Source organism: Gavialis gangeticus, unplaced genomic scaffold (assembly GCF_001723915.1).
Source record: "Gavialis gangeticus isolate Ggan-Ray unplaced genomic scaffold, GavGan_comp1, whole genome shotgun sequence".
Lineage (NCBI taxonomy): Eukaryota > Metazoa > Chordata > Crocodylia > Gavialidae > Gavialis > Gavialis gangeticus.
The window spans coordinates 71808102-71819727 of NW_017729025.1; the positions used below are offsets into that span (position 1 = coordinate 71808102).

Genomic DNA, 11626 nt, shown 5'->3' on the forward strand with positions numbered 1-11626 from the left:
CCCCCCCCCCCCCCCCCCGCCCCCCAACACACACACGTGTAAGAGCGTACAAAAATCTGTGGACAATATCTTCTAGATAGTTAAAGGTTGGAGCTGGTTCTTCATTAAAAGATTTCAAGCTGTGCAAGAGCAAATTTGGCCTAAAATGTTACATACAGAATCTTAGCCCAAGGAAGATTATTTTCCTACAAGAGTTTCAGTTCACTAGGGATCATCATTTTGCTAACTGTAGTTAAGAACTAGGGCATTCATCATATCTCTGAAACAGCTTGGCTTAGGAATTCAAAACCTATTTGATTAGTTAAACTTCAGACTTGAATCATCTCTCTTGACTTCTGGAGGAAAGATGTGCATGCACACCTAGTGAGTCTCAGCTCTTTTTTTACCTTCACAGGAGATGAAATAAAGGAGAATCCAGAAAGATTGTACTCTGAAAGCAGCTAAACCCTCCCCTCTTGCAGAAGGGAAACAATACCTAATGCAAGAAAGGTCTCACCTTAGCCAACACTTGTATCTGGTTTCAGGCCTTAATTTCAGCTACTCCCATAACAACAGAAAAAAATCTAGAACTCCATTATCACATAATTTCTCATCCAGATAAGTCACTTTCTGCAGGTGTGGCCAAAGTTACCAATGAGATCCATTTGTCTCACTTCTCCCTCTCTCTCTCTCTCTCTCTCTCTCTCTCTCTCTCCTTGTTTTTCAGCTTGCTATGAAGCACAAATGTTGAGAAACTGCCTAACATGGAGATCTTTCCAAGAGAAACTGAAAAGCTAAGTTCAGCAACTTTTACAGGAGATCCAAACTTCCACCTGCTTTATCCTTCCAACTCGGTGAAGAACAGTTATTTCAGTTACCATGCAGGAAATGGTTAATTCCTACGGTTTTATGGTTATCTCACTAAGCAATGCTGCTGTACCTCCAAAGTTCTTTTTGTTTTGTTACTTAAGCTGTAGTCGGTATTTTTAGAAACACGGAAATTGGACCAAATGACAACCTGGACAGGTTTAAGCTGACAACTTTTTATCACACAGGAAGAAGTATTACATTGGCTACAAGTGGTTTTACTGTATGGATATAAAATCTAAGTAATGTTTATGTGAGCTTTTTCATTTCCTGTAGAGCTAACAGAATTTGCCAGGTGGAATTATATCCTAGATCATAGTATTCTAGTTGGAGAACAGACTGGTTTGCCATGGGAAACAACAGGCCTTATGATTTCCTCCACTCAGAGTAGGAGTTTTTGCATGTGCCGTCACCAGCATTCAGAAGTGCAGATCTCAACTACAAGATGTGAGCCTGCTATCCATGCTGCATTTCAAGTATTTCTTGTCTTATTTTTCATATTGATTACTTGGATTGTATAAGGAAACATAACAAATGTACATTTAAGATTTTCTGATCTAAGAAAAATCTGATTTTTAAATCTGCATGCATGCACACACACATGCACGTGCACTCACACACGTGTGCTTTCTCTCTGTCATTGTGCCACTGGAATTTAGCAGTCCTTTGCTAAAATAAATTGATGGTTTCTTTTTAACTTTTTTCTTGGTAAAAGCCTACATAAATTAAATGGTGCAAACATATTTTCCAAGCTGCTAGGTTTTCAGACACTTTAGGTGGAAAATTTGGGGGCTGCAACATATCAGGTTGCAACATATGATCAGATATTTTATTTTAACATATACACTTGTGTGGAAGGAATTGACTTTTGTGTAAGGTATTTCTGTGATTTAGAATAAGAGTTTTAAAATAATAGCATGTTACATCAACTGGTGTGTTACTGGTGTAATTCTTCTAGTTTGAATAATAACAGTATTTTTAACATGAAATGTCACTGAAAGAATATCTTTCCACTTCAGTTTCACTGACTAAAAATGTGCTTAATCTACTCTCTTCCTTCTCTATTTGGATATTTGGGAAATTCTTGAATTATTTACATCTAGGATTAAAAAAGTAATTGCAGAAGTTATACTTGATTTTTCCAGGAAGATGCAAACAAAACCCAAGCCGAGCTTTCAGCCTTCGACTAAAGATTCATGGAGTTTAAAATCAACACAATTCAGATTTTCTGTCCTCATCTTACCGATTATGGTGTAATATGAACATACTGTAGTTTCCATTGTCATTGCAGAATAAAATTTTGCATTATTAATGACATTTTAAACAGCCTAGAATCTTCTAATAAAACAGTACAATGAAGACAGAGAATAAGTATATAGTAACTGAAAAGAAAAAATCTCTAGGAAATATCAGTGCTAAAAAAGAAACAGACTAAATTAGGGGGAAAATACTGTCAGCCTAGAGAAGTAATGTATTTACAACCAATTGCATTCAAATCTTACAATCACATATATACAGCATTTTATTTTTTAGAACATTTTTTAATTTCATAATGGAAAATGCTTAGGGTTTAGCACCATAACATCACATCAGAGACAGTCTTCAGAACTGCTATGCCCCAGGCTGCCAGCTAGAAAAGAACTTGATCAGCCTTAAGTTGCGAGTAAGAACAGGGTCATTAAAGACATGAGGCCCCAAGCACTTACTAGAGCCTTTTATGATTAATGCTTGCCCTGAAAGAATCTGTAGCTTCCCAGTGCAATGCTGTAAGGAAGAGGGCTGTAACTGCAAATTAGCATGGAAAAGGCAGTTTCTTTTAAGAAATTAGATTTCTGCTTGAGATGTTGAGAATTAAAACAAACAAAAAAACAACATTGTAATCTGGTCCAGGAGCATTGTAAAGTTCTGACTGCCACAGAGATTTGTCTTCATCTTTTCCAAGCTTTCTAGTGGGGTTTTTCTTTCTGGCTTGTTTTTGTTTTGCTTTTTCACTATATCCTCAAGGAATCTGCTACAGATTCTGGGTAGTCAGTCTGGAAAGAGAATACAATATTAGTGAAAATTCAATAGTGAAGAACTGCAACCACAGAAGTGGTTCTGCTGATGTAAAAGATACAGTAGGATTTGAATTGCTGCCATCTAACGTGTACTCAAAGGTTATAAATAATGTAGAAGGAATGGATAAAACCCTAATCAGATAAATGTGGAGAGAATTAGTTATGCAAATTCAGATAACAGTGCATAAAGTTTGAGGGGACTCTATATTCAAACATTAGTTAGATCAGCTCCCAGGAACACTGCTAAATTCCAAATCTTTTTTCATGGGTTGAGCTGTTAATCATTTCTCTTCTCTTTTATATGTGACATTAGTACTGTTTTTCAGAAGTATGCACCTATAGCTTTGGATTTAACTTTAATAGCCTATTAGTCATCGCAACTTGAGACTACTTTTTTTTCCAAACATCAGAAAACTATGCTATGATAACTTCAAACATCTCAGTGTCTTGAACAACAGAAGAGAGCTTTACTTGTACTTGATTTCATTCCTCCTATTCAGTATGCTACTAGATATTGTGTCTTTTAGAAAGGTCTGAAGGAAGTATGTTAACATTCCATCCTGAAGGTGAACTTTATAGCATTACAATTTCCTCCTGGAACTTAGCTGTGATATTCAACACTAGTATTATTAGATGCTCATGTACAGTAATTCAGGTTAATGTTTCATATTAAAGAATGTATTTGTAAATTGTAATCAATAGTTTCCTTATTATAATACATTTTTAAAGTTCTGCAAAGAATAAAGATAATGCATTGTTAGACTTGAGACTATTGTACTGCAAAATTTGTCTTAAAAGGCTACTCTTGTGTGTAGCAGAAGTTGTTCATTCTTGTGAAAATATTAACAAAATGTGTTCTCTAAACAAGTGATCTTAAAGGTAGGTTTTGCTATAATATGCCAAACTTGTAATTCTTGCTGGTATCTATTGTAACTAATTCCTCAGAAGTCCTCAAAGATATAGAAATAATTTTGTGCCATTCTGAAAAAAAAATGGGACCTGCTCTATTGATTACCGCAACGCCAAATGATATCATTAAACATTTTACCTGTGGCAAAAAATGTTGTTTTCTGAATTATTTGGTGTGTTTTTCACTATACTCAAAATAAAAGAGACGATCAGTTTTCTCTTGAATAAAGGTGATCGTAGAATAATAGAAAATTAGGGTTGGGAGGGAACCTCAGGAGGTCATCTTGTCTAACTCCTTGCTCAAAGTAGAACCATTCCCAACTAGATCATTCCAGCCAGGGCTTTAAGTAAAGCCTTAGAAACCTCCAGGAGAGTCCACCACCTCTCTAGGTAACCCATTCCAGCACTTCACAACTCTCCTAGTGAGAGTTTTTCTTAATACCCAACTTAAACTCTCCTTGCTGAAATTTGAGACCATTGCTCCTTGTTTTGTCATCTGCCACCACTGAGAACAGTATAAGCTCCATCCTCTTTGTAACCACCCTTCAGGTAGGTGAAGGCTACTATCAAATCCCCCTGCTCCTTCCCAGTTCTCTGAAGAAAGCCTCACCTACCTCATCCTCCTGGTCTGGTGCTCTATAGCAGACACCCACCAACAATAACAGTGGGAAGGCCTTCCCTGTTGCTCCCTCCTTATGCTTCCTCCCAGTCTCCCACTTCCCCACTTACCGCAGGTCTTTGGTCTCCATCCGCCAGTGAACCTAGTTGAAAGCCATCCTCACTAGGTAAATGAGCCTGTCTACCAAAATGCTCTTCCCTCTCTTCCTAGCAATCCTTCTTCTTGGAATAACATTGCATGGTTGAAGAAGCCAAATCCCTGCTGGCGATACCATCTTTGCAGCCATGTGTTGATGTGCAGGATGCATCCATTCCTGTCTCTTAACCAAAAAGATCGTGGAGGAACACCACCTGTGCTCCCATCTCCTTCACCCTTGTACCTTTAATGTCTAATTGAAACAGCAGTAAAAGAATAAAGGATGTTTATGCCCAGCGAAGTGTATGAATTCATAGTCGAATTGTGCTCTTAGGCACGTTAACAGAAACTTGAATTTGTTTTCTTGCTCCCTTTGCTGCAAAACTTTTTTCCTGAAACTGCAGTGTTTTTCTCTTATTCACTTGAATGATTGCTAGACCTTAAGCAAAATAATACTTTCAGATTTACATTCTCTTTATAAAATAAAACTCCAACAGCCAGATGCTAATATGATTACATTCAGTTCTTTGTCATTCCAGTCATTTCAGTAAGGACACTAGAGGCACAAGGCATTGATCAATCTGTAGAATTTACATCCCCTTTTATTAACATTGAAGGGGACCAAATAGGTCATGTGTCTTCCTACATATCCAGAAACAAGCATTTGAACCTTACTTCACATTCCTGCCCAATGCCCATGACCCACTGGCCCAGTTTTAAATATACAAATTGGTCATTTTGGCTGTACAGAGTTAAAGGTGACGATAGATGTTAGCCACATCACTTCCTTGTGTACCATTGGCTACCCCAATGGGGCATTAGGCTTTTTGTAGATCTTTGACTTGATCTGTATAGCTTTTCCCATTTTAAATGTTGGCCATTAATAAGATAAAACCATCACCTCAAAAATGTCATGATTTTTCAAGTACATGTTGCCAAATAAGTTGCAGCAGTCTAGCCACTAACTTTGCTATGCCATTTGCAAGGTCTGAATGATATTGCCAGTAAGAATGCATCATGTGTAAAGTCTGAAAGAATTTACAGCTGCTTCCGGCATAAATAGATTGCTGCTAGCTATCCAAAATGGTTAAAAGAATTTTAACTTTGATGGCATCACATCATTCTTGTACTATGCTATGTTAATTTGGCTATACTTTGGCTGTCATATACACTAGGGATAGTAGAGATGTATATTTCTGCTGCTGGAAAAAGTCTGTAGATGTTTTCATTACTTTGTGATGCACCCTATGAATTTTGGGAAACATTTTAAATTAAATCAATCCTGCTTGTGGATTATCTGAGTCTTAAAATGTTTACAAAAGAATATTTTTAATCAGTTATAATGGAAAATGTCCTGATAACTATATCTACTGTGGAGAAAAAAAACTGTTTTGGGGTTTTGTTTTGTTTTTTGTTTGTTTTTTAATAGTGTATGGGATGAGGTGTGTGAAACTCAAAAATGTACAGTGACAAGTATTTTTGTTGGTTTCATAACACAGATTTTGACTACATAATAAAACAATGGATTTTTCTGTCCTGGTTAGTAGTTGAAGGATGTCTTCACTGCAGCTGTATAATGAAAATGTCCAGCCTTGGACTGAGAAACTGAAACAAAGATGCCATCTAATATCACATATGGCTGAATTAAATACATTGGTACTTTGGATATCTATGTGACTGATGTATAGCATAAGGAAACTATTAAAAATATCAGTTCTCTGCCATTCAGTAGGTGTTTTTATTCACTTTTAGTGTATTTATCATAAGACTAGATAGAAAAATGTCAATTAATTAGGGGTGTACCAATAGAGATTTTGGGGGCTGATACCGATAGCTGATATTTAATGAGGCATATTGGCCGATAGCGATCTGATTTCCAATACAGTTGCATGCAACTGGTAAGTCTGTTGTGGTAGAAGGGGTGGGGGAAAGAGGAGCGTGGGGGGGGAGATCAATGACCACCCCCCTCGGTGAGGGAGGGGCAGGGGCAGGCACTACCCAGCTAGGTTGGGATGGAGCCACAGCTTATTGGTGGGGGGTGTGGCTCCTGCATGCACCCTGGGAGGGCATGGGGGACAGAGTGTGTGCACCAGATTCTACATGGGGGGGGGGGACAGGCAGGCTGGAGCTGGTGCTGCACTAAGCTCTTCTCAGTAGGGGCTGGGCTTGGGGCAAGTGGTGGCAGCCCAGAGAGGGGAGCTACGGAGGGGACTGCAGCCCCCCTAAATTTTGCTATAGCTCTGTCACCCCCATAGCACTGCTGTCAGTGCTGCTGCTGCTGCCCATCCAGGGCAGCCCTGTCTCCAGCCTACAGCTGCAGCCCACTTGCCCTGGTCCTTGCAGATTATGGGGCCCCCCTCCCCCCCCCCCCCCCCCGGAATGAGCTATGGTTCTGTCCTACACCTCACCGCACCCTGACTGGGCAGTGCCTGCCTCTGCCCCCTCCCTCCCTCATCACTAAGGGGCATCAATCTGCCCTTCCACCAAAAGAAACTTACCAACTGAACACTGCTGGACTCTGCTCCTCACTGCCTGCATGCTGTGCTGCAGCTGCGCACACACATGGGCGTTTATCAGCCACTTCAGGCCGATTTTCCAATACAGCCAATTTTCTTTATATTGGTACCAATCTGATATCGGACCAGTGTATTGGTGCGCCTCTACAATTAATTTGAAAGTTGCTTTTTATTTCAAACAGAATTGCAACATCCTCTGATGATCAAATGGAAGTTTTAATAAACTGTCATTTAATAGGAGCAGACTTGCTAAAATATCTAAGATTTAATTAGATGGTCAGAGTTCAAGGATATGTAGAAATAGATGGTCAGAAAGAGTGTGAAGACTTTTTCTTTCATCTTCTCCAGAAAAAAGTACTAGAAAGGAAATCATACCATTGAATACATATGAAGAAGATTCAAATTCATAACTCCAATTTTTAAGATGTTAAAAATTCTTCATTTTTTCAAATCTGTGCAAAACAAAAACATCTGTGGAAAATAAAAAAGAAGGAGTCTATTTGAAAACTAGGCCAGGGACAGACATGCTGTTTGAAACTCCCAAGTGCTTTGAAGAACTTCAAGCAAGCATTCCCTTAAAATGGGGGTTGTCAACCAGGGGGACGCATACCCCTGTGGTACTTTGAAAGGTCCCAGGGGGTACGTGGGGGCGGGCAGGGACAGAGCACGGCCACACTGCCCCACTGCCTCACAGGAACAAGGCCGGGGCAGGACAAGAGCAGGGCCACGCTGCCGCCGCTTCATCACACCCCTGCTCCATGTCTCGCTGCTCCCCCCCTCCCCCCCTGGGGTACACTTACTAAAAAGGGGCTGCTGGGGGTACACTTATTTTAAAAGGTTGGGAACCCCTGCCTGAAAAAAAAAACCATGGAAAAAAGGAAACAGCTTTGAAACGCTTCCACTGAGCCTCCAGCAGATCACAACAGTGGGTGATCTGCATCCCATAGTGCATTCCTCCAGCATCCCATAATGCTTCACTTTCTCCCCATCCAGCATCAGGGCTAAGGGACACAAGTGTGACAGACAGACAGTGAGTGCTGTCTTCCTGTCCTATGGAACTTCCAGAGGTTGAGTCATGCTTTTGGCCACTTTGAAGTGTTCAGGGAGGTGGGGATGCCAAGCAGTGCATGTCTACACACTGCTGAAGTGCTCTGAATTTCAAGTGATCCAAATTAGTGCAGGATTTAGAACACTACAAATGCATGTCTGTTCAAACTTCTAGGTCTGATTTATTTTTCTGGTATTTTGGATGGACAATCCAGACCAATTATTGTGTATATAAATTATAGGGAATTCATGATATTTACAAACAAGTTTCCTATCTCAGTAATGGTTACTGTGCTGAATTAAAGAAACAATGAAAGTTTGGAGAAAAGAATCACGTTCTAATAGTTTTCAGTAAAGCAAATGATAGAAAAGAGTGATGCTATCACTTTTTATGAAAGTAAATGGGGTTTTTTATTTTTATTTTTTAAGTCACATTATAGGATAGTATTATCCTTTTAAGTCACAAGACTTAGATGTACATATCCAGCCACAATATTGCTAATGAAATAACAAATGTATATATCAAATTTACAGTGCTTCAAAAGATAGTTCTGGATGTGCAATGATCACTGAATGTTTCATCTTGCAAGGTACTTAATTACTTTAATTTCCACTAAAATCAGCAGTTCTTAGAAACGTGTGATGAGAACACGACTGAAGATGGGAGTTGTCATGTGCATAGTTACCAGAAATTCAGCATTGGTTCTCCCCAAAAATCTACTAAGAGATCAAACCACTGTTATAAAACCTTATAAACATGAAAGTTTGAAGCAACCATTTTTCCATATTTGAATATTGTTTCAAAATGCTCAATGCAATACATTTCTACTCTCTCTCCCTTGCCATTTTTCTTCAAATAACTGCCTGCAGTCATCAATTACCTTCTCCATTCATAGGTAATCATCTGCTGCAAAGAGCTATTCTGGCAGGCTGCCAGAATGGAGCCTGCAATATTTGTGTGTGTGTGTGTGTGTGTGTCTTTATATATAAAATGCAGGCAATGGCAGTTATTGTTGATTTCATTATTAGAAGTAAGCAAATGGCCAGTGCTTGTTTAAATGAAAACATATATGAGAACTTGTACAGCTGACCAAATTCTCAAAAATAGCATGCATTTACATGGGGTTGCCTAATAGGAATTAGGAGCCAATAACCAATCATTTACATGGCCTGTTCATCAGCAGAGCCACTTGTCCTATGTCATAAGAACTTGTCTTAAATCCTAGATTAGCACATATTGGTCACATCTAAACATGCACTTTACAGTGGAATTAGACTAATTAGCTGCCAAGTAAAATGTTGCTGTCTACACATGCAACAGTATTAGACCACAGTAAACTAATTTATGCTGACATAAGATAATACTGTGATTTAAATCTTGTCATCTGGCTGCTCGAGCATTCTCCTAGTGAAGCAGGGTGAAGGGTTTTTTTATTATATTTATTTATTTTTATTTCTCACCACTGTCTTCAGTAGAGATACCCCTGCTTCATACTGGGTTGGGAGGAAAATCAGGCTGCATGGCTCCTGCAATTACAGAATTGGCTTCAATATGCATTTCAAAACCATGTGCTGGACCTTGGCTGTGGTGGACCTTGTATTGATTTGCCAACCCTAAGCAGCCTTAAATCTTGTCATCTGGCTGCTTGAACATTTTCCTATTGAAGCAGGGTGGAATACTAACTCTTATGCTGTTCCCAGTGCTGTAGAGATCATGGCCAGAATAAAAGGGATTGTAGATGGAGTACTTCTGTGTCTATTTGATCTACATGTACTAGAGTTTCTAAATGAGGTTAGGGATCATCAGGACACAAGACAGTAGCTATGAGGTTTCTCTATTTGACAAAAGGGTCAGGGTAGCACAAAGTGGGAGCTTGATCTTGAATTCCTCCCCTCCCCCCAATTGGGGCACTAAGTGTGGCTCTGGTGGCCTGGAAAACGTGGACTCATAGTTCTAGTTATCCCTGCCTGAATACACCAGAGCAGTTCCAGATGTAAAAACACATGTAAAGAAAGCTATTTGCCTAATTCTTCCTTCCTCAGAGAAACAATAGTATTTGGAAGGAGGGAAGAAGGCACTATGGAATAAAGGTTTGGGTAAAAAGAAAATATCTTGGTATAACCTAAAAGCATTTGTGTAGTGCCAGTCAAACAGCTGTGCCCCACAAACATTTGAACCTACATGTGGATTTATTTCTTCTACTGGGGCTTTGCAGCAAACATATTAGCACCTTTAATGTTGTAAACCATCAAAACTGACTTATTTAAGAAAGACAGCATCCCAGGGTACATCCCTATGAGCGTGCATGTGCAGGGGCACGCATTTATTATGGGACAAATACCAGCAGCATGCATGCTCCAGCAATCAGCAAAGGTACCCAGGTTGGGTAGGGGAGGTTGGAGCCAGCACCTGTGCTGGCCCCAGAAACCTAACCTGGGGCCCTGGGGCCCTCCTAGGGTAGCAGCGGCACCAAGCTGGCCACTCAGAGCCTGGCTGGCAGCCAAAGCATGGCACCTTAATGATGGCATTGACCTACTTACACCCATGGGCATGCACAATGAGTAGAGATCTGCATGAGATAATGTACTTCCAGATAACTTGGGTAACGTGTGCAACACAGAGGTGTTGAGCATAGAAGTAGTGGGAAGCATGTGCACAACCCTGTGATTGGTGGATGTGGCAGAGGTGAGTGATTGACAGGTGGTGTGATCTGAGTGATATACAGAGTCTTCATAAAGTCCTCGTGCACTTTTAAACTTTAATAACTTAGGCTGTGCACAAGAACTTTATGAAGACCTGGTATATGTGTGAGGGAGGGAGGGGGGTGGTTCGTTTGTGGTGTTTTCATGTTTGTGGTGCATGTGAAGTGCTAGGTAGTGTGGTGATGAGAGAGTGAGTGGTAACAAGACCACCCTTGGGTTTGAGGCCCATACTTACCTGAAGTCAAGGTCCACTCATCTCAACTCTCAATTGGTAAAGTATCACCCTCCCTATGCATGGCAGCTGAGTACCTGAGAGGGGAAAGGTGCTGAAGGGTCGAGAGCTGGTGTCTCCTAGTGTCAGTGTGCCACAAGGTAAGCTTGTTTGATGCTGCACTGTACTGACATCTAGCAGGTTAATAGGAGTGTTATGTTTTTACCATCAATAAGTGCTGGTGTTTCTATACAGGTCTGTTAGAGCTTTGTTGTTATGTTATGTCCTTGTTGTTACGGTTATGATTTTCAGTACATATTTGCTTAAATTTAATTAGTCTCCGCTTGGTTTATGAGGTTGGATGGGGCCGGGCTGCAGGTCAATGTCCAACTTCGAACCCTAAAATCCACCAACCACAGAAACATTTACAAAAGGCCCCAGACTCTGAGGAAGGATTAACAACCCTTCCACCCCGTTAGTGTGTATATAGAGAGTCTTGCTGTCCAGGCACTTGGCCCGCCTTTCACCACGTGCTCTGCACCCCTTTTTTTATTTGTGGGGTTCTGGGGTTTTTTACACTAGG

General features: G+C 40.2%; 1 protein-coding gene across 3 annotated transcripts in view; it reads left to right on the plus strand.

Moving 5' to 3' along the window:
• STXBP6 (syntaxin binding protein 6) overlaps positions 1–1096 on the plus strand; it is a 295237-nt gene extending 294141 nt beyond the window's left edge. For all 3 annotated transcript variants that reach the window (XM_019518937.1, XM_019518938.1, XM_019518936.1), the window contains exon 6: positions 707–1096. In XM_019518937.1, coding sequence (XP_019374482.1) covers positions 707–730 — 24 coding nt within the window. In that variant the 3' untranslated portion in view covers positions 731–1096. The remainder of the gene's footprint in view (positions 1–706) is intronic.
• The last annotated feature ends 10530 nt before the right edge of the window (positions 1097–11626 follow it).